The 27,820-nt window shown below is 60.0% G+C and overlaps 1 protein-coding gene across 1 annotated transcript; it reads right to left on the bottom strand.

The window, feature by feature from the left end:
• Positions 1-376: 376 nt before the first annotated feature.
• On the bottom strand, positions 377-27,804 carry ALDH4A1 (aldehyde dehydrogenase 4 family member A1). Its single transcript, XM_047871199.1, has 15 exons — positions 27,701-27,804; positions 18,522-18,615; positions 17,857-17,949; positions 13,214-13,261; positions 12,251-12,406; positions 10,633-10,782; positions 10,475-10,549; positions 9,247-9,434; positions 6,843-6,916; positions 5,305-5,501; positions 5,085-5,132; positions 4,085-4,237; positions 3,306-3,427; positions 2,410-2,528; positions 377-1,745 (listed from the first exon to the last, which is right to left on the bottom strand). Exons 1-15 carry the CDS (start codon positions 27,760-27,762, stop codon positions 1,633-1,635), a joined length of 1,692 nt encoding a protein of 563 aa, XP_047727155.1. The 5' UTR covers positions 27,763-27,804; the 3' UTR covers positions 377-1,632.
• Positions 27,805-27,820: the final 16 nt, after the last annotated feature.

Genomic DNA, 27,820 nt, shown 5'->3' with positions numbered 1-27,820 from the left:
GGTTAACGTGGTTGAACCACGAATTCTGTGTCTGGCATCGTTCTAAACAGTTACATGGAATAACTCATTGTATTGTGTGTGTGTGCGTGTGGGGGGGGGGGGGTGGGTGTGGGTGTGGGTGTTATTATCCCCAGGTTGCATAACTTTTTGAAGATCATCAGCTGGGAGGCCGAGAGCCGGGATCTGAACCCAGGTTTGAACCCACCTGACTCCAGAGCGCCCGTACCTCCAGCACATAGCCCCAGACATCAGGGCCCGCCCGCCCTCTTGTCACACGAGGGCCCTGCACGCCTGTCCCGAAGGACGTATGAACACCACCATCAGCCTTTGGCGAAGTTGGCCGGTCCCCCCCGCCCCCGCCAGAGAGACCACCAACTTAAGTAACAAGCATTTACTGGGTGGCATCAGAACGAATCTCATTGCCCCCTCACAGTGTATAATCAGTGGAGCCGGGAACATCTCCAGCACCTCTCCCCAGCAGACTGCCCTGGCCTCTCCAGGGAACAACGCGGAACTTGGAAGGCAACGGCAACGTGGAAGGACGCCTGGGGAGCATCATACCCTGACCGTGGGCCAGTGTAGAACCATGGTGCTTGGGGGCCAGCCCCATGGGGGACTCCAGGCCGGCTGTCCTTGAGGGAGGGCCAGCACTCTCAGGGTCCCCTGGGAACTGTCCTCCAAAGTCACCCCTTACTAACCCCCAGCCACCTGCAATCCAACTAGTAGGTTTTGGTGAATTTCCACCTACTGGCCGCATCAAAGAAGGGGCCACTAGGGCCCAGTCCACATGGAGCCACTTCTGTGCGAAGGAGGGAAGGTTCTACAGGCAATCCCCAGCCCAGGCTGGACGGGAACTCAAGGCTGGCTCTCGGGTCAGAAGAAGGTGGCAGCAAAGTCTCCCTGGGCCTGTTCTACCTCGGCCAGTGGAGACCGAGCTCCTGAGGGGGAACCCTAGGCCCACCACATAGAGACTGCCAGGAATCGCATGGCCTCCAAAGAACACAGGTACCCTGGAGAAAGGCACACGGGTGTCTAAGGCATGTGGTCAGGCAGAAGTACCCGCTGGCTAGGACAGCTAGTGAGGACGGTGGGCGGCCCAGACCCAAGAGGGCAAGGCCAGCTGGTGTCCTCTGTGCCCTGCAGGCCACCCTGGGTCACACCGAATCCCGGAGAGCCGGAGGAGCCGAGGCCAAGGCCAGGAGTCCCTGTGGATGCTGAGGTTTGCCAAGGGTCCCAGAGATGCCTCCGTTTCCCCCAGAGGATCCCGGGAGCTCCGTTACTGCCGTTCCCCAGGTCCCTGAGCCAGCGGGCCGGAAAAGAGAGGGAAAGAACTGACAGGGCACCAGGTCAGACCTACCAGACAGAGGTTCTAGCACAGCCGGTGAGACAGGGGAGTGGCCCTGTTCCTCCCCAGCATGGTCTCAAACTAGAGCCCGCACCTGCCCCTGCAGGGTGGGACAGGCCAGGATGTGGGCTGGTGTGGGGCGGGGGGGGGGGGGGGGGGGGGGACAGGTCTTGGCTCTGGGAAGGGGGCCGTCCACGGGGAGCGAGTTGAAGGGGCTGGAGTGGGGCCGGTGTGCACCGATCAGCCGTCTGGACGGACAGGTGGACGGCAAAGGTGCGAAGCGGGGCTCACTGCATGTATGAGTAGCGCCAATCCCCCAGAGGCTCGTGGGTCTGCTTGATGACCTGGGGCGACGTCCACCGCAGGACGTAGTGGGGCCCTCCCGGCTTGTCATTGGTTCCTGTGGAAAAGATAGCTCCGTTTTTCTCTGAGAAGACACAGCAGCTCCGGGAGGAAGGGAAAGGGGGCGGGGAAGAGTTGACGGAACAACAGGGACACCGGCACAGGCAACAAGCAGCTGAACTAAAACGAAACGTGTTCACAAGGCCAAGGTTTCCCGAGCGCATCTGTGCAGCACACGGGGCCGGAGGTCAGGGGAGGCCGGAACCAGTGAGCACAGGAGGCCCCCGCTCCCCGGGTCTGTGTGCCCCCCCCGCAAGGAGTGTCTGGGAGCACTGTGGAGAGAGCACCGCGCTGGGAGCCAGGAGCCCCGGGGCCTGGCCTGGGCTGTGCCACAGGGCGGCTGGGACCTGGGGCAAGTGCCAGCCCACGCTGAGTCTCGGTTTCCCCAACTGCAACACGAGGACGCTGAAGTGACCGGAGCATGGTGGTAAGAGGTGTGGGTGTTGGAACCAAAATGCCAGCTCCACCACCTCCCAGCCATGTGCCCTCGAACAAGTCACTTCCCCTCCCTGTGCCTCAGTTTACTCCTCAGTAAGACGGGAAGAAGACAGCCCAGCGCCTCACCCACAGTGTTTCCTATTACTCTGAACACCCTTGAGGTGAGGCGATCGGAGTCTCCTGCCAGGAACTCGCCTCCCCTCTGGAAAGGGGGACCCACTCACCAGAGGCTCGGGCCCCCCCAAAGGGCTGCTGGCCCACCACCGAGCCAGTGGACTTGTCGTTGATGTAGAAGTTGCCGGCGGCGTTCCTCAGCATTGTGGTGGCCTCCTGGACAACATCCCTACAAGGCAGGACAGTGATAAAAGGGCAGCCGGCTCCCCTCCCGCCGGCCCCAGGTCCGAACACCTCCACCATGCAGCCCAGCCCACACCGGCTGCCCAGCTGAAGCACTAGGCCGAGCTCGGGCCCATGACACGGGCCAGCCACAGGCAGCATCTTAGAGCCTCTGAGCCTCTTCTGGAAAGTGGTTAGCATGGCCTCCCTCACGGAGCTGCTGCACGAGCTGACCAAGAGGTCAGGCTGCGTGCGAGTGGCCCATCCTGGTCCAGTTTTCCTGCCTCCTCCCCCTCCCCCACCGGGAGCTTGGGGAACCTCCAGACCGCCACCCTGATCCCAGGTTCCAATCCCAACTCCACGCTCTTGGAGACAGGCAGGGCGGCGGCTGGCGTCACGGAGGAAGGAAAAGCCAAGACTCAGGCTTGGTGCCTTGGCCCCGGGCTCAAATATGGCCTCTGCGAGATAAGGCAGTATGCTCCTGGCCCCTGAGCCCAATTCTTCTGCTCTGCAGCATGAGGCAAGGACCCTCAGTGGGGCCCCATCAGACCCAGGGGAGCCGGTCAAAAGCACGGATTCCCCAGCCACGCCCCCAATAAGGGGACCCCAGGATCTACATTTCAAAAAAGAGTCTTGTGCCCCTGCTGGGGAGGCCTGCCTGCCGGTCAGGGCTGAGGTGAGGGGAAGGGGCGGCGTTATTTCAAGGATCCAAGTCCAGGAGGGCGCTCGTGGGGTGGCGGGGGCAGGACACCAGGCCAAGAGCAGAAGGGCGGCCGCCACTCACTTATCCTGGGCGAACACTGCCCCCGTGAGGCCGTAGCTGCTGGTGCTGTCGACCAGCCGCAGCGTCTCCTTGTACTTGTCGTCCGGGTAGACGTACACGGTCAGCACGGGCCCGAAGATCTCCTGAGACGGAAGGAAGCCCTAGGGTCAGACCCCCCCCACCCCCACCGCCGCCCCCGGACCAGAGCCCCAAGGCCTCCCCGTCGCCCTGCTCTGGCCTCTGCCTCTCCCCAGTCCCCGGGGCTCGGCCCACAGCTCCGCACCTGCACGAAGAGCCAGGCGTCTGCCGCTGGGCTCCCTCAGGAGACGGCAACGCTCTGCCCTGCCCTGCCCGCCCCACCCTGACCTGGCAAAGGACCCGAGGGAGCTTGCCGGCCCTCCTGGCCAGCCACCCCCGTCCCCTCCACCACCCCCTGCACTGCCATCCTGGGCGAGTGCCTTGACTTCTCCGCCTCCGTTGGTCATCTGTAACACGGGAATGGGAACGGCCCCTCCTCTCAGACAGGTGCCCAGAGTTAAGAGTCTGTAAGTGTTCGCCGTTAAGGTCCCGACAGCAGCAGCTCGGTGGCCGCGAACGGGTCAGCGGTGTCAAGGACAGAGCACCGGATCTGGGGTCAGTGGGCCTGGCCCCGCTCTCCCGGGGACTGAGACACTCCCTTTCCGGGACCTACCTCACATTCCTGTCTGTGAAATGGGATAATACCGCGAGAAGAAACCCACGTGCAAGGGCCCCACATGCGCTGTGCTCGGGTGGGAGACTGTTCTCTACGCCCCAGTCACCTCCTTCATGATGGGCTCCCGTGGGTCCTTGCTCTCAATGATGCAGGGTTCCACGAAGTAGCCCACGGAGTCGTCACACTTGCCCCCGGCCAGGACGGTGAGGCTGGGCGAGGAGCGGGCGTGCTCCAGCCACTTCTTGATGCGGCCGAAGGACTGGGGTTGGGGATGGGGGGGGGGGGGGGGTAGGAGGGGTGTCACAGACCGGCCGGAGCTGATGACAAGCAGCAGTGTCCCCAACACACCCCAAAGGGCCCGAATTCTGAAACCGGAGTGGGGAGATGGGAAGAAGGCAAAAGCCAGGATCCGGCAGAGTCACGGCAGAGACAAGGGCAGACGTGCACAGGGGTGTGAGAGCGTTTGTGAGAATGTGTGTGTGGTAGAGCCACAACTACACCTACAGAAACACAACGCGCACAGTAACATACGCACGCACCTACGCGAGGTCACGCGTCTTCACATTTAGGTACGTGCGTAAATACACCTGCCTGTTACGTGTACACTTACGAATGCAGATTGACGTGCACCTGCGTACGTGTGAACACACGCACGAACACGCACGCGTGCACACAGGTGTATCTGTTTCTGTTGGAGATACGTGCGCACCTTCGTGCACGTGGACGTGGATGTCTATGTGGGTGACTTACACGCACGCCTGCACACCAAGACCACGAATGTGCTCGCAGACAGGCACGTACGAGTGCACGTGTGTTTGGGCTCATGCTGCGGACGTGCGGGCCCATCTGGGTGTGTATGCACGTGAACCAGGGGGCGACTCGTCGAGCCTGGTTGCAGGGTGTGTGGGAAGCAAGTTCTCCGGTGGCGGACATTTCTGCCTTTTTCAAGCTCAGGGCGGGCGTGTCTGTGGGGCTGTCGGACCGTGGGCCTTGCCTGGAGCAGCGAGGCCGGGTCGCCCCCCCCCCCGTCAAGAGCCCTGCGTCTCCTCCCTCTCCCACCCAGGCCAGGGCTCAGCCCCCCGGGAACGCCTGCTCCGTGCCCGTACCTTGGCATCGATCACTGCAGAGAAGAAGGTCCCAAAATCCTCTGCTGGCTGGAGGCAAGGGAGGCACCGGAAGACAGAGTCACCGAGTCACTGCAGGCCGGAGACAAAGGGAGCCCCCTCCCCGCGCATCCCAGGCCTGCCACCGCCAAAGCCACAGCGCGGGAGCCTCCAATCCCATCAGCCACCCGCTGGGCCGCGGCGGGGATGAGGCGCCACTCACGTCGCCCACTTTGATCCTGCCGTGCTCCTCCAGCAGCCGCCCTTTGATCTGCGGCCACAGCGACTGAGGCACGTAGAGGCGGGAGCAGGCTGAGCACTTCTGGCCGCCATACTCGAAGGCCGAGCGCAGGGTCCCGCTCACCACGCTGTCCACGTCGGCCGAGCGGTGCACGAAGTGGAAGTTCTTCCCGCCACACTCTGCAGGGGGGAGGGGGCGCGGGTGGAGCACAGGCCTCTCGGCAGCAGGGCGCCCGCCGCGGCACCTGCACCTGTCCGCAGGTGCGCCCAGCCCCAACACCCAGCGGACGGGCTCGGGAGAAGGCAGGGCCACGGCCGGACACCATCCCGGAAGCCGGCGAGCCAGGCCCCTGTCCCGCTCCACGGCTGAGGAAACTGAGGCGGGGGCAGGGGTGCCGCCCACCATCGAGGCAGAAAAAGAACCAGAATCCCAGGCTCCCAGGAGCCAATCTACTCCCAGGAGTGGGCACGGCTTGCTTTGCACCTTGCCAACCCCCCAACCCAGTGAGAGGAGAGGGGTCCGCTCCACGTCGGCCCCGAGGGCTGGCCCCTCTTCCCTACCCACGGCGGCGACACCCTTCCCCAGGCTCCTCGGCCTCCAGGCCCCGGCTTCCTCCCACATCAGCTAACAGCAGCTCCCGTCACAAGGCACTAACCGCCCGCCAGGCTCTGCTCAAAGCGCTTTCTGCTTTGTCTCACTAAAGCCTCACGACAGCCCCCCCTCCCCCCCGTTATCATTCCCATTTTAAAGACAGGAAAACTGAAGATGCGTCTGGCTGGCTCCACGGATAGCACCTGAGACTCTTGATCTCTGGGTCGTGAGCTCCAGTCAGAGCCTCTCTCTCCCTCAGGGCACAGTGGGAAGGAGGCAGAGAAGAGAAAACCGTGGACAGCTCCCTGCTCCCCACCTTATAAAGGGCGGCACTGGGGTGCAGATGCCACAGCCGGCTGAGGGTGCACCTTCCCTGACCGCACCCCCCCCCGCCATCGGAGCTCGGACCAGCTCAGGAGCAAGAATGCCGAACCACCAGCCCCCGCACTGCCTTAGACGGCCCTGGGGCCTCCGCACACCCCCTCTTTCCCTCCTCGAATTCTGCGCTGCTCTCGTCACGGCCCAGCATCACCATCTGCACGTCCACTATCTGCCTCCATTCCCGGAACACGAGTTCCTGAGGGCTGGGTCTGTGTCTCTTGCCATCACGCGTCCCTGGTCTCCAGAAATGCCTACGTAGATGCTTAACATTTTATTTGCTGAATGACGAATGAATGAAGGAATGGATGGATGGATGGATGGATGGATGGATGGATGGAAAAATGCTCATTCTGAGGCCAAAGTCCTTGGTGCGACCCCCTGGATCTAGCACAGCTAAGGCTCCGCCCCTAAGCCCCTCACTTCTCAGCCTCCACAGGGCTGCCCCACCTATGGGGGCCTCACCTCTGCCTCTTTCTCTTCCTCCTTCATGACGGCCAGGGGACGGTCCCTGGGGCCACGGGAGAGGGTGCCAGGAGAGGGGCCCTTACCTCCAGCCAGGCGTGGGAAGGTGCGGAACCGGTCCAGGTTCTGGGCCACCTGCTTCCACAGGTGTTTGAAGGTGCTGAAACCAGAGGGGAGCGCAAGGCTTAGGAAGCCAGCTGAGGCCGCTGAGACAGCGAGGGCCCTGGGGGGTGGGGAGTAGGCACCACCCCAGGAAGAGACCCAAAAGCCTAGCGGGTGGGGGCAGGGGTCCCAGGGAGGGTGGCAGGGAACTGAGTAGGCGGGGGCAGGTGAGACACCTGGAGAAAGGTGACGTCTGGGGCCCAGGGGGAGGCAGCAACGGCAGGCCTGGCGGCAAGAAGACACAGAGAAGGTCGCGCGGGGGTCCTGCCTCAGACGCTCACGGCCACGTGACCTGACACTCATGACTCGACCTCTCTGAGCCTCAAACCGTGCACCCCGCCCGGGCACGGGAGCGAACAACCCACCCGGCAGAGCTGTTCCGTGGCAGCTCTAATGTAGGTCAAGTGCTCAGGTCAGCGCAGCCACGCTTCAGGCGCCCGGTGGGGGGGGCCAGACGCCGCCATGGTCTGGGAGGGGCGCCCCCAGCCCAGCGCCCAGGGCTCTAGAGGCCAAACCAAGGAGCGCCCTGGGAGAGAGAGCTCAGGCCCCCACCTCGTCCCCAAGATCCAAGTGTGACCAACCTCAGCACCACAAAACAATAAAAATGCTAATCACCAGGGAGCCTGCGACACAGTAGCTAATACTAATTTATGACTTTCCTACCTTTAAGCCCGCTGCTCGTCAGAGCATGGCAAATGGGGGCCAGGCCCGCTCCGCCCGCTAATAGGCAGGGACCCGTAGGGCCCGCACTGGCAGAGCGGGTCTTCTCGGAAAACGGTCCTCCTCAGCAGTTCTAACGCCGCCACCACACCTGGCAAACCCTAGCCGGAAGGGGGGTAGGGGAGCCTGAGGCCGGGGAAGGGAGACTGGAGGCCACCGCAGGTGTCCCCAGGGACACCTGGAAGGACCCCAGTGCCGACCCCAACATCTCCACTCAGATGACCCTCGGGCACCTCAAACTCCAAGACCAGCATATGATTCGTCACTTTCACCCAAGCCCTCCAGGTGCCCACCTCGGTGCCCTCTGGGCCCCCTCTGCCAGAGCCCGGATGTTCCCACACACACCCCTCCTCCACTGATCCGACTCCTCGGACAAGTGACCGCACCTCCCTGCCACTTGCTCTCTGGGATCCATTCCTCCCGTCTCTACTCTGGTCAGGCGTCTGCTGTCCCTCCCTAGACGCGGACACGCGGACAGCCTCCTCACTGGTCTCCCGCTTCTGGCCGCTAGCGACTTGTGCACAGGGCAGTCGAAGCGATCATCTAGGACAGAGGCTGCGAACGCAGGGGCCCAGCAGGTCCAGGCTGGGGACGGATGACCAAGTATGCAGACAGCCGGGGCCTGGTGAGGGTGACAGGGACCACAGAGCACCCGGACCCCACCTCCAGCCAGGGGGTGCCATGGGGGACACGGAGGCCCAGAGGGCTCAGGTTCCCAAAAGAAGCTTGAAATAAATCTCAACTGGGTTTTTGCATGAAACTGCCCCAACTGTACCAGGTTGATCCATCTTGATAAGGAGTCAAAGAGAACAGAGCCACTTCCCACGTCCAGCTGGAGAACTACCATTTGCAATCTTTGCTCGAAACCAAGCTGCTTAATGCACACCCCCACGTGTAAAGCTTCCTGTGGCTCCCGTCACCTTCGGGATGAAGTGCGGATACCCCGGCGGGCTCTCAGGGCCTCATAGTCACGGGACTAAACCTCCCGAAAGGCAGGACTTGTCCAACCACCTGTTCGCTGGACATACACCTGCCGGTGAGTAAGTGAGGAGTCACGATCGAACCACTTCCTGTCCGCACTCGCTCACCTCGGCCCCGGAACTCTACGCTCCAAGCCACAGGGAACCACCACCTCCCAAGGCACAGGGGCTCTGGCCTGGAGGCCCTGCATGTGCTGCTCCCTCTCCTACAACACTCTCCCTGCCCCCTCTCTGCTCAGCCGTCTCCTCTGCTTAAATGCCACCTCCTCCGAGAAGCCTTCCTGACTCTCCTCCAATTCATTCCAAGCTCCCTGTGCCCCTCCCAGTGACAGCAGTGGCATCAAACTCAGCATCACCGAACATCCATAGGCTGCATCCTGCCTGTGAAGCTCTTCCTCTTTGCTAACTCACCGGGCCCTCACGATGACTCTACAAGGTAGGGACCATCGTTCCTGGTGAACAGGTCAAGAAACGGAGGCTCAGAGAGGTGACGTGGGCCACCGGTGGCCACATAGCAAGTCAGTGGGTATGGTCAGTGCCCGACCGCCAGCTCCCACACTGAGGTCGTGAGGCAGCCGCTTGGCAAACGTCCCCACGCCACCCGGCCCGCCCCAACCCGGGGACTTACGGCACGCTGCCTGTGAAGTTGATGCCGCAGAGGTGCTCTGAGCTGGTGACAGTGTCCCCAAACGTGGGCCCGTCAGCTGGCACAAACTGGATGATATTGGGGGGCAAGCCAGCCTCCCGGAGGATGCGGTAGACAGCAGAGCTGGCCAGCATGGCTGTGTCACTGGGCTTCCACAGGACCACGTTGCCCTGCCCGGGAGACACGGTGACGAGTCACAAGGCCGGGAGTCACCAGGCCCGACTCCCATCCCATCCCGAAGCACACCCATCCCGCACCTGGAACTGCCAGGCCCCCGGGCAGGCCAGCATGTCCCCTACAGGACCCCACTCCTCCTCCAGGTGTCAGACACGGTGCTCTAAAAGCCCTAAGTCAGTGAGACCACACCCTGCCCTGCCCGCCCCCCCGCACTCTGGCCAAGGCCACTCTTCCTCTGGAAGCCTGTACAGACTGGTCCTGCCAGCACCCCTCAGGCAGGTCTGTTCTGGGTGTTTCCATGACACTGGGCACTCACTGGGTGTGGCCGGGCAAGCGCTCACAGGGCTGTCTCTACATGTGTCCTGGGTGAAGACACGTGGGCGCCTGGGCGTGTGCGTGTCTGTGTGGGTGCGGATGCACAAGGACAGCCCGGGGCAGGACCATCCTCAAGATCAGCCAGCTGCCCCACGTGGGGCCCAGGCCCTGCCAGTGTCGGCCCTCCCTCGAGCCACCTCCAAAGGCAGGGGGGCATCAGCCCCATTCAGCAGGAGCTCATGAGGGTGACGGCTGCCTCCACCCTGACAAGGGCAGGGAAGCCAGGGACTTTGAATCCTCATCTGCGTCACCATTTCCTAGATCTGACAGATAAATCAGAGAGTACACAGCAGGCGCTCAAAAGCGATGTGTCATCACCATCAACGTTCTCCACATACGGAGCCCACGCTGGGCCAGACGTGTCCCGCATGCAGCTTCGCTCGCTCATCACAACCCTATTATACGTGGGCTTTCCTAGATCTCCACTTGGAGGAGGAGGAAACTGCCTCAGAGAAGTTCAGGGGCCTGGCCTGGGGTCCCCCGGGCCAGGGCAAAGCTGGGGTCCAAACCAGTCTCTGGCCCCAAAGTCTTTCCACGGGCCCACACTGCCTCTACCTTCTGGGCATCTCCCACGACCAGGGCTGGGCCCCTTTCGTCAGCTGAGATGGGACGGAGAGCCAGCAGCCCCGTGCCCACCCGCTGCCCACATCTCACTCACCATCAAGGCTGGCGCCCCCGCCAGGTTGCCGCCGATCGCAGTGAAGTTAAAGGGAGAGATGGCCGCCACAAAGCCCTGGGGGGGGTGGGGAGGGAGTGCGGTGAGGCCAGGCTCAAGGCTTCCAGCAGGCTCCCGCCCGCCCTGCCACCCGAGGGTACCTCCAGCCCCCGGTACACGACGCTGTTGGTGCTGGGCGGCACACTGAGGGGCTGCTGACCCTCCAGCTCCACGGCAAATTTGGCATTGAACCGGAAGAAGTCAATGAGCTCAGCCGCCGCGTCGATCTCTGCCTGAATCACCGTCTTACCCTGCGTGCAGGATGGCGGGGGGTCAGCGGCCGCAGACGTGCCTCCCGACAGCCCCTTTCCAAGACCGACCATGTGCCCACGGTGACGTCATGTGCCCACAGTGCTGGCGGCTCCTTCCCCCCGGGGTGAGGATGTGCCGTCAGGGGCATCTGGACCAAGAAGCGGGAGGCAAACATCTCCTTATGCTGCCCGTTCCTCCTGATGGCAAACGTCCCAGGGGTGGGGGAGGGCCTCATGGGCTGCAACATGGGGCTCTTCCAGATCAGGGCAGCCCCTCCTTGGCACACACAGTCACTGGCAGCTGTCATCCTGCTTGGGACCTGGAGCTACAGAAGCCAAGGTGCGCTGGCCCTGGCTCTATGAGGCAGCCACGCTTCCTACAAGCGCCAGAGTCGTTAGTCAAATAAAGCACCTTCATCTGGTGGCAGACTGTGTGCGCCTCTCCCTGCCCAAGCGTGGCTCATCCGGGACGCTGGGGAGCCCACAATGCCACCCCCACCAGGGGCTGCTGAGAATCCGGAGGCACTTAGCTGGTGAGGAGTGGTCATACCACCTCTGTGCAGCAGAGGGCGCTCAAGCCACAGGACAGTGAGCAGGCATGGGGGCAGTGGGGTGGCCGCCCAAATGCCCAAGGCTCGCTGCTGGGGAGGGTGACATTAACCCTTCTCCCTCGGCTCCCTTCCCAACTTTGAGCTGCTGATGCCACTCTGGCTCAACGTGCACTCAACCGAAAAACGCCTATCAGGAGCTTCTGTGACTCCAGAGAGATGCTGTGTGTAGCCCAGGAAGACGGAGAACAGTTAACCGGGATCGCTGTCTCCAAAAGGCTTGTAAAGGGGTGACAAACACACAGGAACTCATTACATCCAGTGCGATCTGAGCCGTACTGATGCACACACAGCGTGCTACAGGGCCACAGAGGTGGGGCTCATCTTTCTGGACAGAGAAGAGTCTGGAAGCCCCACAGAGGAGGTGGCACCTGGGCTGGATCTCAACAGGAAGAGTCCACAGGGCACAGAAGAGTGGGCATTCCAGGCAGGACACTGGGCAGAGGCAGGGAGACGGGATGCCTGCAGGGTCCAGGGATCTCGCTAAGTCCAGGCTGGCGGCCTCCTGGGCAGGATGGCCTGGCGGGGAAGGGCAGAGTGGCCAGGGAGCTGGACAGAGGCCGGAAACAAGGGGCCCTGAGTGCCATGCGCAGGACTTGGGACGTGACTGTTGGTGACGGAGAGACCCTCGTGGTGTGGAAGGCTGGAGGGACCGCCTGGAGGAGTCAGAGAGACCACTCCGAGGGCCGCGGAGGTCTGACCGAGGCTGGAGGGCTGGACGGGACCTCAAGGACATCTTCTGGCTCCAGCAGGCACAGCACGTCCTGGTACCCAGAAGCTGCTTGACTGACGTGTGCTGCATCGGAGGGAGTATGACCGCCTCCCACACCCCACCCCAGCTGTGCCCACGGGCACCTCACCTGTCCCACCATGGTCTTGGCCAGGACCTCAGCCCTGCGAGGCCCACTCAGCATATCTGCGGCCTTCAGGAAGATCTGGGCCCGGTCTGCAACAGGCTTCAGGTCCCACTCTTTCCTGGCAGCCAAAGCGGCCTCGATGGCTCTGTTGAGTAGGGCCTAATGAAAGGGAAAAGGTTGGGAGCTGCCTCCTAGAACAGGAAGGGCCCCAGGGGAATGGGCGAGACAGGAGATTGGAGATTATTCATTCTCCAAGGACCTGTGGCTTCCTTGGCCCTCAGTGCTGCCCACCACAACTCCCCCCGCCCCCCACCAGCTGCAGACGTGGTGTCCCATCACCTGCTGGCCCAGCCAAGGCTCAGAGCCAGTCCTGCCACCATCTGGAGGTCTGAGGGACCTCCCAGGTAGGTCAGCACCAAGTCCGTCCATGGTCAAACCTGTTCCACTTTCTCTTGTGGTCTCATCAGGGCCTCCCCTTATTCCAGGGGCCCCCAAACCCACCAGCTAGAGCCTCCAGCCCTCAAGGTCAGGCGCCTGGCCTTGCCCTTGCTCGGCCAGAACCCCAGCCTGAGATATTCACTTGCTACCGGCATCCCTGATGGCAATTGTCCCCGTTGCCACCTGAACGCTGGCTCCTAGACCCCCTGCCACAGGGCCCCCCAGCCCTTCTCGTCGGCCCTCCAGGATGCCGAGCCTCTGTCTGGCTTTCCATCCAGGGCGTCTCCAATTTCTCCGACTCAGCCTTGGAGACTCTACTCTCCCTCGAAAGCCAGGCTGCCTCACGGCCACAGGCATGTGAGGGGACATCAGCCTTAGCCCACAGAGCTCTCCTCTGGCTCAAGTTAACCACAGCGGGCCTGGCCTTGTGAAAGACTCCGCCCCCCACGGCCAGAGAGGGAAGCAGCGACGGACAGCATGTCAGCAGCCAGCAGGGCAACACGGGGACAGTCCCCCACCCAGACTCACCTTGTCTGCATAGCAGAACTTGGCCACCTTGTGTCCATGGTTGAAGGGCTGAAAGATGAGAGAAGAGTGAGGTCCCTGCCCAGGAGGGAGGTGCCAGGACGGGTGGGGACGTGGCCGGGCTCAGAGCTCGCTTTCTAGGCAACAGCCCTCAGCACACTCGCTCTCTCCCCTCCAATCCCCTCCAATCCCCACACTGATCTCTCTCACTTGGGGGTTACGGAGCACCTGCTGTTCGGTGAGGGAGATGGTTCCCACTCCAGAAGGTTCACAGTCCCGAGAAAGGCAGGGACCGCACAGCCTCAGGGAAAGCGTGGACTTCGTGGTCAGACAGACACGGGATCGCATCCCAGCTCTGCCACCCGCTAGCTGGGGGCCATATGTAAACTGAGTCCCCCTTTCCAGGTCTCCCCACATGGGAAAGGGGGACCCCCCCCCGCCTCATGGCATGGGGAGGGGGGGGCCAAATGAGCTCACAGGCGAAAATGCTTCCGGAGCAGGCATGGCACGCGGCTGCGGCTCAGGAAGGGGCGATGCCACCATGGGAGGCCCCCAAACGAGACACGGGAGTTGAGAACCGCTCAGGATTTCTGCTGTGCCCCAAGTGCCCAGGGGACAGAGCAACCGCTTCTCCAGCCCCTTGCACAGGACCCAGAGACACTCATCTCGAAGGGAAGACCCTCAACAAATATTTACACACAGAACCCGGCAGGGCCGCGTGCGAGCGTAAGCAATACAGCAGGGAGACGTTTCACTTCTTTACGCCACAATTATCAACACTTTTGCCACCCACCCGTCGCCCAATGGGCCTTTTGGGGCTTTCCTGTCTCATGTGGCAGCCTCCAGCCGCATGTGCATGCTGACGTTTCAACTCAGCCACTCTCGGCTGGCACCTGGCACAGCCCTGAGGGGCCGGGCAAACTGACCGATCCCAAGTTGTGCTCCCAGGGCGCCAGGTATCACGCCCTCTGGCCGCTGATCCAGCAGTGGGGGCTCCGGACGCCTCCTGTGGGCGACTCCCACCCCGAGCCATCCTCGGAACCCTCAAAGCGGGGGCCTAGGGTCTCCACCCTCACCCCTGCACAGCCTGCTCAGGATTCCATCTGGACAGAGCCACAACATGCCTCCCTCCCCCACCTGCGAAAGGGTACAGCCCTTTACTCTCCCCCAAATTACAGATCTAGGAGTTTCCTGGTCCGTCCAAAGTATACGCCAGTTCCTGGCTCTATAAACCGCAAGCAGGTGTCATCACGGGGCTTAGCCCACAGTTAGCCCCTAAGCCTCGCTCTGGAGAAATCCACCAGGGACAACGGAAGATGCTGTGTGGACGCCTCGGGATCTTTCTTGCCTGTGGCCAGGACTCAGTCGCGGGCTGGGCACAGCGTGGCTGTCCAGGCACATGTGACATGACACAAAGCCCACACTACAGGCGCGTGAGGACCAGGGCTGGTCAGGGGAAAGCCTCTGCACATCAGGTGAAGGATTCCCAGGCCTGCCCCTGGGGCCCTTTTTTTTTTCTCTTTTTTTTGAGAAACTAGCTACAGGTTCCGCTTAAGGGACAGGGAGAGGCGCCATCACAGCTGACGCGGCCTCCTGCACGGGGGCGCCATGCACCTGACAACGACCCTACATGGCACCCCCATTACTGAGGCGCAGGGAGGTCAAGACCCGACTGGCCCAGCTGGGGTCAGGTGCCCCCTTCAGCAGCCTCAAGGAGTGGGGCCACACGGTTTCAAAGGCGGCCACCAGCCAGCACCGTGGGGGCAGGCGAGGAGCTCCCGGGTCCGGGCACAGACCCTCCGCGGAGGCAGGCACCACACTGGTCCGCCTGGGGCTGGCGTCCCCGGCGGGGCTTGGTTCCCGGCTCTTTGACAGCTTCCTCCATCCTGGCTCCACCCCGGCTGTCTACTCGCCTTCCCACCACAAACTCCCCGGCCGCCCGTGAGCCCTGGACACGCGTGGGCCTACGTCCAGCCTCACACCTTCTGCCAAGCCCTCGCTTTTTCACTCTGCTGCCCCGAAACTAGAAAGCATACTCTTGTGACAAGCGACAGGGCTCTTCTGGAAAGTCTCGCCCTCCTTAACCCCCCTCCAGGGACTCCCCAGCACTCCCGGAATAGGTTCCTTCACCACAGCCGACAAGAACCTCAGAAAGTCACCGCCAACGACCTCTCCCTCTCTCGGTGGGGCCCCGCGTCCCCCGCCCCCCTGGCTTCCTCTCTGTGGCGCACTGGGCCTGTCTCCACCTGCGGGACTCTGCCCGAGGACCCCTCTGCCCGGCAGTGAACCCCTACCCAACCTCACCCTTGGGGTTCGACTCGGCGGCCACCAGTCCGAAGAGGCCTCCGACCACCCAGCCCCGCGTGGCCCCCGCGTCGCCGGCGTGGCACCTGTGCCTCCCACGGTCCCTCACCAGCTGGAACTCGCGTCTCTTTCCTCGTCGACCCGTGTGCCACCCTGCTGTCCCCCGGGGCGGCTCCGAGAGGGCGGAGCCGTCTGCCCAGGGCCTGGGCCCGAGGAGGCGTGGGTGGCTGGCAGGATTTTATTACCACGACTTACAAGCGCTCTGCTAGAAAGAAGGGCTGAGGCAGATTTCTGGCTAATTCGGCCACAGAGAAAGCCGCCTTGTCTGCATTCCAAGGCCCTCATGTTGCAACCGGTTGGACTGCACGAAGCTAGAAGCCCCACGTATGCCTGTTTGCGCAGAGTTTCAAAACACGTATCTGTGTATACACACACATGCACACACACACTCTTTTTTTTTTTTTTTCCTTCCCCATAGCTGAGGTGGGTATTTGCTTTAAGCCTTTCTGAGCTACAAAGGGTCATGGCCACACAAGGGATAAGAAGGGATGGGGCGGGTCCTCTGCCAGGGGCTCGCCCTCAGGCTCCCTCATGGGGATGCGCTGCAAACTCCCAATCGTGGCCAAGACCCCCAATGGTCACAAAAGCAGGTCACTCCTACCTTTGACCCGACAGACAGGGGGGGCACAGGCGCAGGGGACACTTCTCAGCCCTCAGCACAGACCACAGGCCTCTGCCACTTCTTAGGAAGAGCAGGCTGCCTTACGGCTATCCCGTGTCTCACAAAAGCTCCGCTGAGGGAAGCACTCAGGCAGGTGCCTGAGGGACCAGCAGGCCGGCCGGCCGGCCTCCCGCTGGGGCCAGAGACACAAAAGCGGTGAGTGGAGAGGGCTGGCATCGTGCGTGGGAGTGGAGAGTGGGGAGTGGGGGGTTGGGGGGGGGGGAACAGGGCCCCCGGAAGGCCGCCCACTGCTGCGTTCTAGCACCGTGGTGCCCGGCAGGAATGCCAGCCTTGTGCGGCCACATCTTCCCACCCCCCAGAGAAGCCGGACATGGGAGTCTGTACCCAAAATCTCCCCATCATGAGGAGATGGGGAAAAAAAGCCACAGGTGTCACTTTGCACCCTGAGCCCCAGATGGAAAAGCTCCCCCAGCAGCAGACACGGGCCTGCAGGGTGGCCCCTTGGCACCCCCAGGCACTGGGCCGTGAGGATGTCCTCAGCCGGCACCAAGGGACAGGGCGCAAGACGGCGGCCCCGTGAAACACTGTGCATGCGATGGGAGACTCCCGTGGGGACCCTGCTTCTCACATCACCATGTCCTTCCGCCACCCTCGGGAGAAATTCTCTCCGGCCCCGTATCGGGAATGGCTTCTCCCATCATGCGGGTGGATTTCAAGAACACCCTGACTAGCGTGAGTGATGTTCTCTTCCTGGGGTCACTGGAAGGTGTCAAGGCAAGTCTGGGCTGTCTGCCACACCTAGGGCGCCACGGCTCTCACTTTGCAGCCAGGAGGTCACAGCGAGATTATCCTACCGCACTGTGTGAGTCAATACACTGCCTCCACCTCTTCTCTAGAAATAGGGTGTGAGGGTGCCTTGGTGGCTGCCGGCTGAGCGTCCGACTTCGGCTCAGGTCATGATCTCAAGCCTCGTGAGTTCAAGCCCCACATCAGGCTCGCTGCTGTCGGCACAGAGCCCGCTTCGGATCCTCTGTCCCTCTCTCTCTCTCTCAATCTCTCCTCCTCCCCCACTTGTGCGCTCTCTCTCTCAAAAATAAATAGACATTAAAAAAAAAAAAAAACAACAGAAAAGGAAAGAAAGAAATAGGCTGTGAATGAATCTACCATGTGGAGACACGACAGGGCCTCTCAGATGCGCCTCCAGAAGGAGCCTGGCTCCAGCAGGAGGGCTTCTAGGAGGCGGCGACACGTGGCCAGGCCCCGGGTGCTCACCTCAGATGAGCTCGTCTTCTGCTAGAGCAGCAGGTTCCAACACAGAGGCCAGGGCCTGGGTGACCATCCCTTCTTTGGAGGGATCACCTCAGTTCTGACGTTCTGTCCTTCCTTCCTACTCTCTAGGTGGTCGACTTTTCTAAAGAAGACGGCGAAGCGGGTGGCGGTCACGAGTTTCACTCCGTCTCGGCGGGCATGAAGTTGGCACCTTTTATGACTATACTTCCAAGGCGGCTTTGGGCAGTTAGCTATCGGTGCACGGAATTCAAAATCTGGGAGTGGACCAGAAAGCCCTTTGCAGGCAGCGACCCTGTGTTAGGAGCTGGTCTATTGCCTGAGAGCCAGACCCCAGACTCGGGGAGACGCCCCACCCGCACGCCAGACTCACCGACACCTGGTACCGTACGTCCGAGGTCCACACCTCTTCGTCCCCCACCACACACGGGATGGCTTCCGTCCGGCCCTTCAGGTCCTTCAAGGCCTGGGGAGAGGATAACACAGCGGATGGGCACCCACCTCCCCTCCCTGCCCCACCCACGAGCCCGGCACGGAGTCCGCAGACACAGCTGCCCGGCCGGAACGGGTATGAGAAGGGGCCCGGGTCTGAGGGCAGAGAGCGTCTGCTCCCCTCCGGGGACAGCAGGACTCAGCCCCTGGCCACTGTCCCCTGCTGTCCTGCGGGAAGGGGAGGCCAGTGTTGACGGTCTTCCCGTTATAAAAAGATGAGAAAACCGTATCTGAAATGTATGGGAACTCTCACCATTTTTAAAATCCTGGCAATTAGTGGTAGAATGTCTTTAAGCATACAACACCTGTGGGCTTACAACCCCCGACCTGGACTGAGCCCCCAGGTGGCCCTGGGCCACACCCTGCTGCTCCCAGCCTCTCTGGTCCTCCAGTCGCACGGCTGTCCCAGACCTGGTCTCCTTCCCAGGCTGGGGGCAGGTGCAGAAGGGGGTGGTGACTGGAGGCACGGAAAGGCATCCTGGGGGGCTGCCCAAGGCTGTCCCGCTCCCTCCCTACCCCCACTGGGTGTCCCCACCCACCCTTTACCTTCTCCAGCGCATCTCTCTCGGGGCTGCCCTGCGTGAATGCCAGGACGGGTTCATTGGCCACCGTCAGGGAGGGGGTGTGCCTCCACCGCAGCCTGGGGTGCAAGGGCAGGGGACAGAGGCAGACAGGTCAGTGGAGGCCACTGCCAGACCCAGCCCCTCGACCTCCAACAGCGGGGAGGGGCATCCTGGGCCGGCCCAGAATCCCAAAATCCAGAGCGAGTACAGAGCCAGGGGAGGGGGGGAGAGCTGGCCCTGGGGTCCAAAATCCAAGCTCTAGTCCTGGACCTGCCAGTGTGTGCCCCTGGGCACGTGACCTGCCTCCTCCGGGCCGGTCTCCACATCCGCTGAGAACAACCATACAAACTCACACGGCTGTCTGAGGTGTAATCGACGCAAAACCCCTTCTCAGCGTTTTGTACCCACGGAGAGGGCTGACTCTCCCTGGACTTCCCCACGATGCAGCCCCTTTCCCAAACGGCCCCAGGTTACTGCTTTCCCCAGCCCGAGAAGGCAGCCGGGCCCAGAGCGCAGTCTCATCAGAACGCGACCCAGCTGGGATTCTCTCGGCACAAGGCGCTGAGCTCCGGGTGGGCGAGAACATCCAAGATGTGGGTCGTGCCCCTGGAGGAGCGCCCCGAGCTCAGCTCGCAGCCACAGGGAGGGCTGGTTTGGGGGCTCAGGGTCTGAGTCCAGGGTGCCGAGTTTCAAAACTTCCTTGGCCTGGAGACCCTACTGAGCCTTGAACCTTATGACCCCACAGACGGGTGACCACTAGTGACCACCCCCCCCAACATGTCTGGGATTGGAAGGGTGGGGGACAGATGGGGAAGAGCCAGGACTTGAGGTCATTCATTCCAGAGCTGGAGCACCAGCTGGGGGACTCCTCCAGGCCACAGGGGCACTCAGCCTATGAGTGTTGGGGGCACTCTTATCTAAATTCTTTCTCCCTGGGAACGGGTCTGGCTCAAGGACCAGTCTGGAAGACCCAGAGGAAGGACACAAAGCCAGGGGCCATGCGGGCCAGCCCTTCCTTCACTCCACAAGGTTCCGGGGCACCTGCTGTGTCCCTGACACTGCTCCAAACACTGGAGACAGAGCGGTGGCCTAGACAGCAAGGCCTCGGGCTACACGCAGCTGACCTTCAGTGAGGGCCACGGACGAGCGACACTGTGATGACAGAGGGGATGTGAGAACGAGCAAGGAGAAGGGCAGGGCGGCCCTAGCCAGGGTGGTGAGGGAGGGCCTCTCCGAGGAGGTGTCCTTCTGAGGGCCATCTGGGCTCTGAGAAGGGCTGGGAAGAACATTCCAGGCCCAGCGGAAAGCAAGTACAAAGGCCAGGAGCAGGAAGCGCGACAGGAAGAGCTGAGAGGGGCCTGTGCCGTCTGGGAGGAGGAGGGCAGGGCCCGGTTGCCCAAGATTTTGCCTAACGGCCAAGTGAGCTCAGGCCTCCTCCCTCCTCCCCCAGCAGCACCCCCCACACCCAAGGAGGCGTGTCACGTTCCTCAGGCCCCATCCCGCCCCTAACCAGAGGCAGAAACCTCCCACCACCCCCTGGGGTTACGATGGAGAGCTGAGGAGACAGTAACTACAGATGTGCTGGATGCTAAGTCAGAGTCCACACAGACCCCCTCCGCCTGTTGTGGGGGGTAGAGAACGGAGAGGCCGGAAAATGGCGGCAGCCACGAGCCTCAACACCAGTCGGGAAAGCGGGGGGCAGCGTGTGCGTCTGGGGCCTTCTGGAAGGTTCCAGCAGCATCTCTCTGGGCCTCGGAAGCAGCAACCACCACCACCCATCAGCCAATCAGATACCGCCACCTCCTCTGGCAGCCAGGGTGCCGCCAGGAGGAGTGTGGGCTGGGGGCCTGGAGGTGCGCGCCCCAAACCCAGCCTGGACCCCAGCTCCCGGGGGGGTGCCAAAAAGCGCAGCTCTGGAAGCAGACAAATCTGGGACCGCAACCCAGACGCGCTTCGCGACATCAGCCTGTTATTCCAAACTCGGCAGGCCTCGGGCTCCCCGCCTGAGAAATGGGGTCGAGGCCATGTGCCCCGCAGGATCAGCGTGAGGTTGAAAAGTGCTGGCCTCTCCTCACCCTCCTGCTTTGTAGCTCTAAGAAAACTGCCTTCTAAAACTGTTTTTAATGTCTATTTTTGAGAGAGAGCAACAGAGCAAGCAGGGGAGGGGCGGGGAGAGCGGGAGACACGGAATCCGAAGCAGGCTCCGATCTCCGAGCCGGCAGCACACAGCCCGACGCGGGGCTCGAACCCATGAACCAGGAGATCATGACCTGAGCCGAAAATTGTCTTCTAGACACGGAGGGCCCCGGAAAATTGTCTTCTAGAACGTTACTGCACCAGGAGAGCCTGGCGGGCTCAGTCGGTAGGGCACATGACACTTGATCTCAGGGTCACAAATTAAAGTTCCGTTTAAAAAATATATATGTATTTTACTATGTTTTATATAGTAACATAGTCTATATATATTTTTTGCTATGTTATATATAGTAACTTGTTCTATGTATTTTTTTTACTATGTTATATATAGTGACATACTCTCTCTATATATTATTTTACTGTGTTATATATAGTAGCATATTCTATATATGTTACTGCACCAGGCCAGGTGTTCAAAGGCAAATTGGTTGTCAAACACCCCCAAGGTCACCACAATCAGGGGCTAACCCTGGGGGGTTCTCAGTAAGTACTGCTGCAATAAATTTAGCACCACATTCCATCCAGCTTAAAATGCAGAATGCAGTAGCTACCAGCCCTCCGGCACCTGTTCCCTCCCAGGCCTCTCTCTACCTTCCCCAGGGCAGAGGCCCACTGTGACCACAGGATCACTTTCTCCAGGGCTTCCTCTATGCCTGGCAAGTCTCCAGGCCGTGGCCCAGCTGCCCATCAGTCCGAATGTGGGGAACAGAATTGAAAGATCAGCCTGAGTCCACGAGAGCCAGAAATAACCCAAAGACACCTGACAAAACCACCCCACCCCTTTGATTTTGGCTCCTGGGCCAGTTGGGATGAACAGGAGTACCCTTCCTGGGCTCCAGGGAAGGCAAAGAAGAATCACTCACAGGGCCTGGAGCCTCTGGTGAGGATCTTCGAGGCCCTTTGAGGCCGTAGGAGGCAGGACTGCATTCCTTAGTCACGAGCACACATTCTACACGGCAAGGGCCAAGAGACAACTCAGATAAGGGCAACAAAACTTGCCTATTTACTCATCATGCATTTTCTGAGCACTTACCAGGTGCCTGGCTCTGGGATGCAAAGGTGAAGCCAGCCTGCCTTTGTCAGCGCAGCTCTCGGCCCTGCCACTTAGTCTGAACTTGACTCAGGGACCCCTAACAACCTGGGTGCCTGGTCTGCTCATGACCTGGGCCTCTGAGCTCAAGCTGCCCCTCTCCACCCTCTGCAAGTACCAGGATCTGAGCTAAAAAGGTCACAACACTGGGGCACCTGGGTGGCTTGGTCGGTTAAGCATTTGACTCTTGGTTTTGGCTCAGGTCACGATCTCACAATTCCTGGGTTCCAGCCCCACGTCGGGTGCTGACAGCACGGAGCCTGTTTGGGATTCTCTCTCTCTCTCCCTCTCTCTCTGCCCCTCCCCTGCTCATGCGCGCGCGCTCTCTCTCTCTCTCAAAACAAATACACTCTTTTAAAAATTAAAAAAAAAAAAAAAAAAAAAAGGTCGCACCACCCACACATGGTCTGCAACAGAACTGGACAGAGCTTTGGGCCAGCCAGTGCAACCCCAGAACTTTACAGAGGGGAACACTGAGGTTCGGAAGTGTAGGGCCCGAGCTCCCAGGTCACCCTCGGCCTCCACCCTGGTCCCACGGCACCCTCGGACCTGGACTGCATGCCTGCAATGGCCACGCTGCTCCACTGTCCCCAAGCACCTCTCCAACACAGGCCAGAGTTAGTTTTAACGTGAAAACTTGATCACACACAGAGAGAGCAAGCACTCCGCCCAAAACCACTCCATGGCTTCTCGTTTCTTCCACAACAAAAAAATCAGAATCCTTACTGAGGCCTCCAGACTCACTTCCCATCACCGCCACCCCCCCCCCCCGCCCCGCCCCGCGCCCGCTTCGCGGGCCACCCAGGTCTTCTCTGGAATCCCCTCTGCTTGGGAGGCTACCCTCACAGCGCCTGGACGGGGCCCTGTCAGGCCATCTCAAAGCCCCCACGCTCTTCCCAGGGCACCACTGACGGTGTCGGCTCCCCCAGGCCAGCCTGCACCCACTCGGCTCACCACCGGCCACACTGCCTGGGACGCAAAGGACACACTGGTAAACCTTTTGTCAGACTCATCAAGCAAAAAAGAGGGAGGAAAACAACAACAACAACAACAACAACAACAACAACAACAATGAACACCCAGGTGTTGTCAGAAGGACACCAGGCCCCCAGGACGGGACTCCCATCCCAGTTAGCTCTTCTGCTAACGCCTGGGAGCTGGATGCAGGTCCCCAGTGACTAGGGCCAGGGGTGACCAAGGCCCAGGAGAGGAGCAGAAAGGAAACTAGCGTTGCTTCATTCAGCTTCCAGACTTTCCCAGCCGGTATCTGGGACCCGATAAGGCCAACCCTCCTTATCGCCAAGATGAGGGGCCTGGAGCAGAGAGGTAAGCAGAGAGAAAGTGCGGGGGCCCCAGGGCAGGTCCAGAAGGGAGGGGCATCAGGCCCAGGCTGAGCTGTTTCCACTTTATTGCCCGGGAACATCAAGGAATATTTATTAAGCACTTACAGCTTGCCTGGCACGATGCTAAGTGATGATGTCCCGAGTCCAAGCTGCGAGTGAATGAAGAAGGCACCATGATTATCACCATCATTATCATCACAGAGGAGCAGACTGACCTTCTGAGATTACTGTGCGGTGCATGGCTCTGGTCACAACTCCCTGACCCTGAGCCTGTCAGAGACCCCTGAGCAGTGGGGCCGAGGGGACAGGTGCGTCCTCCTCCCGCCCAGCACTTCCCACCTGAGGAGAGAGGCAGGCAGTGGCTTGCTGTCCATGGACGCGGACAGCTCAGCCCAGGGCCATCCGCTCCATGACATCTCTACCAGGAAAGGAAGGGTCTGGGGGGGAGGGGGGTAAGACACCCCCCCAAGATGGGCAGGTGTCTGCCCCTTCCCCTGGGGTGAGCAGGGTCAGTCCCAACAGAAAGGGTTTTGCCTCAGGATAATGAATGAGCATAAAGGGAAGGCTCACTCCGCCCCCTTCCATTCTTGTGGTGCTGGGACCCCCTTGTCTGAATGTCCCTGATCAAAGACGACCACTCAGACGACCCCACTGGTGGGGCAGGTGATCAAAAATAATACTGAAAGCAATGTTTTCTAGGAGCAGAAACTCTTCGGAGTGGTTTTCGTGTATGAGTTCATTTCATCTCCAAGGCAATCCTATGAGGTGGCTCCTATCACTACCTTTATTTACCACTTGGGGACACGAGGCAGCACAGAGAGGCTGCACAACCCGCCCAGGACCACAGAACTACTGAGAGGTGAAGTCGGAATCTGCCCCATGCCGTCCCCTGGTCCATCCCAAGAGCAAGTGTTCCGCACCGACTGTATGCCAGGCCAGGTGCTGGGTCCCAGAAGCAAGTGCTCAAGGTATGCCTGTGATGACAGCCCGGGTGCGGACTTCCAACAACCTCTGAAGCAAGTATTAGGATCACTGCAGGTTCTGTTTATTCCTTCACTAAGTCACTTACGTAAGGGGTACCAGACCCCAGCAATCTACCTGTCACGTCACGTCTAATCCTTCTGCTACACGGCTGATAGGATTATTCCATTTTACAGACAGGGCGCTGAGGGGCCAAAGGAGAGCTGCCTTGCCAAAGGCGCAAAGTGCTGGGTGAGTGTGGGTTCACCATGGGGGCTGGGGCGGGGGGGGAACATTCCAGGCAAGAGGTGCTGCCTGGCCTCTGCTTTGGGGACTGAGAGAGCAGAGTACGTCCAGGGGACGGTGGGATGTGCCGGCCTGTGCCCATCCCGGGGGGCAGGCAGGCGGGACAAACATTGGGGAGGCTTGAAATTCTGAAAATTAAACAGGCAGGTGGGCTGAGAGGAGTCCAAAGTGACCCAGGACTCCGGCAGGGAACAGGACTGTGGCCAATTCCAGCCCACCCATCCCTGCTGGGGAGCAGGGGGGTCATCTCTGCACCCTTCGCACCCAGCAAGGTCTGCTGTAAGAGTAATGGACAAAAATAACATTCGTTGTAAGCCTGCTATGCGCCCAAGATAGTTCTTTTGTTTATTAAATTTGCATATAAACATAAATATGTATCTTGACCCTTTCCAACAAGAATTTGCAAAGACATCACCGAGGACATCCCCCATAGAGTCAACGAAGTAGAGAAAAAAAGCAGGAGGTCAGGGCCAAAGGAGACAGGAGGCAGTCAACCGGGGGGTCTGGTGTAGACAAATTTTCCTTAATTTCCAAGGGCCTCAGTTGTTTAATCCGTGAAATGGGAATAGTGACGCCTACATCACAGGCTCCCGATGAGCTCAGTAAAATAATCCACACAGAAGGCCAACGGCAGCTGTTGCCATCCCTGGCTCAAGACCAGTTGTAATAAGTACCTACTGGCAAGAAGGGCTGTGAACATCATTTCTTCACCAAATGTTCGCTCGGGGCTTCCCAGGTGCCAGACACACTATGAGGCCCTGGGGACGGCAAGGTAGACAAGTCCACGAAATAAAAAAGTCAACTACAAAAATGGATTTGCAGGTGAGCCCACGTGTATACTGTGGGTTTTCTCTTTTTTTAAAAATATATAGGGGCGCCTGGGTGGCGCAGTCGGTTAAGCGTCCGACTTCAGCCAGGTCACGATCTCGCGGTCCGTGAGTTCGAGTCCCGCGTCAGGCTCTGGGCTGATGGCTCAGAGCCTGGAGCCTGTTTCCGATTCTGTGTCTCCCTCTCTCTCTGCCCCTCCCCCGTTCATGCTCTGTCTCTCTCTGTCCCAAAAATAAATAAAAAACGTTGAAAAAAAAAATTAAAAATATATATTCACAGAAACTTCAAAGGATATTAGGGGCGCCTGGGTGGCTCAGTACATTGAGGTCCGACTCTTGGGTTTCAGCTCAGGTCATGATCTCACAGTTCGTGAGTTCGAGCCCCGCCATCGGGCTCCGTGCAGACAGGGCAGAGCCTGCTTGGGATGCTCTCTCTCTGCCCCTCCCCCGTTCTCTCTCTCAAAATAAATAAATAAAATTTTTTTAAAGGGTATTAAAATGCTGACAGTGGTTACCGCTGTGTGGTGACATTCCAAGTGACGTGTGTACCCTTTTCTGCTTTATCTGCACTTTTTACAACGGACACGTGTTAGCTAAATAGTCACTGAATAAATGACAAAGTGGCCGAACATCAAACCTGTTTTTCCAAAGTGATGGCTCTCCGCTGGGTGCACTTCTGCCCTAGGTGACAATCAGCGATGCCTGACATGTTTCTACTGTCACAGCCGCGGGGTGTTAATGGTGTCCAGTGAGTAGAAGCCAGGAACGCTGCACAGCCCCCCGCAACCCAGGATTACCCAGCTCGAAATGTGAGTGTGCCAAGGTTGAGAAACCCTAGGGTCTAGGGCACCGGGCCAGCTGCTCTACGGAGAGAGGTTAACCTAACTCTTCAGATCTGATTGCAAAATGCTTTTCCTCCATTCTGGAAGCTCTGTAATTAAGAGCATGAATCTGGAGTCTGACTGCGAATTTGGTCTTCCATTCGCCTCAACTGGAAAGTAAGTTTCCCTTCTGTAAAAACGGGGATAATACAGTGCTTATTAGCGACAGCACCATACTCAATCGCTTGAGAAATATTACTGCTATTCTAAGCTTTTTTAAAAAGAATATAGATTGCTTTCTACCAGATATTAGAGCTTTTTATGGCTAAGCCCTCCTCCCGCCACCCCCCAACCCTGCCGTTAAACTGAAAAGTCCACATGCAAATCTCAGGGGTACCCTTCTCTTCCAGTGTTTAGCACAACATCCGCACATGGTGGGTACTCGGTAAATACAGGAACGTACGGAGCTTCCGTGTAAGGTCCGCGGGGAGGGGAGTGGGTGTCAGAGCGCAGGGAGAAGCCCACAAAAGGGCAAGTGTGACAAGTGCGGCCCCCAATCCTTCTCCCCCATGTGCCTTTCCTGTGCCCATACCTATGGAGCCCCCACCCACAAAGGACACACAGCTGTGTTGAAACTGACCCATGTCCAGGGCACCCCCCGTGCCATCCCTTGGGACACTGATTAACTCAGAAAGGGCATAGCTCAGCAGAGGAGACATGGCTGGTCACAATCCTAGGGGTCAGGCAAACAAAACTCAAATTGGGGGTGGGGGCTACCCAGCTCTGAAAGGGAGGCCCAGAGAAACACCCGTCCATCAGACTGGGCCCCTCTGGGACAGGGTCTGTGTCCTACCTATCCTTCCCCACCCCCCCACCCCCCCACCCCATACACACACACCCTGTCTAGCCCAGAAGAGGAAGGGGCTCTAAGAACATCTGTCATTCGTTGAGTGGGCACGGGTCCAAGAATCCAACTCCACAGCCTGGAAGTTTCCAGGGCTGATCCACCTTGAAAATACACGTGGGTTTCTTCACCTGTAATCTGGAATATCTACCGCACAGTTTTAAATGAGAGTAATAAACGACGATCATGACTAATAAGAACTGGGCACTAAGTGCCAGGCACCGTTCGGGCACTTTGCATGTATGGTCTTCCTTAGTCAGCGTCTAATGCATTATACGAACTCCGTAAGTATTCCTATTCCACCTATCAGAAGGAAGAGTCCCTTTCACTCCCGGTAATTAACTTGAAAAGGGGGAGGGGCGGGAAAGAGAGTAAGAAGTCCCAGTGGAAAGGACAGAGGAGACTCAGGGAATCCCAGAGGTGGATCGATCCTGAATGTGAGACCAAGGGTGGGGAGCTGAGAAGCGCTGTGAGAAAAATCGAGGCGCACTTCGGCGGTGGGTCCAGCATTAGGAGAAAGGCGAGCGCGAAGGAGGCGACTTTCCGAGCAGAGCGTGGGAGCCAGGAGGGGGTCCCCCCTCGCGGAAGGCAAGAGACGGTGGGGGTCGCAGCGGGAGGAAGGCCTGGGTGCGGGGCGGGGCGCCAGAGGAAGCGACCCCCAGCCGGGGGACCCGCGGGACCGTGGCGGGGGTCCCGCAGGGAGGTGCGCACTCACCCGGGCCCCCTCCAGGGGTGGGCCTGCAGAGCGCGGCGGAGCGCGGGGCACAGCGGCAGCATCTCGAGCGCGCGGCGCGGCTGTCCGCTCACGGCGCGCCCCGGGCGCGGCCAGAAGGTG

This window comes from Prionailurus viverrinus, chromosome C1, assembly GCF_022837055.1.
Source record: "Prionailurus viverrinus isolate Anna chromosome C1, UM_Priviv_1.0, whole genome shotgun sequence".
In the NCBI taxonomy this organism is placed as follows: domain Eukaryota; kingdom Metazoa; phylum Chordata; class Mammalia; order Carnivora; family Felidae; genus Prionailurus; species Prionailurus viverrinus.
This window is presented reverse-complemented; position numbering and strand designations above follow the sequence as displayed.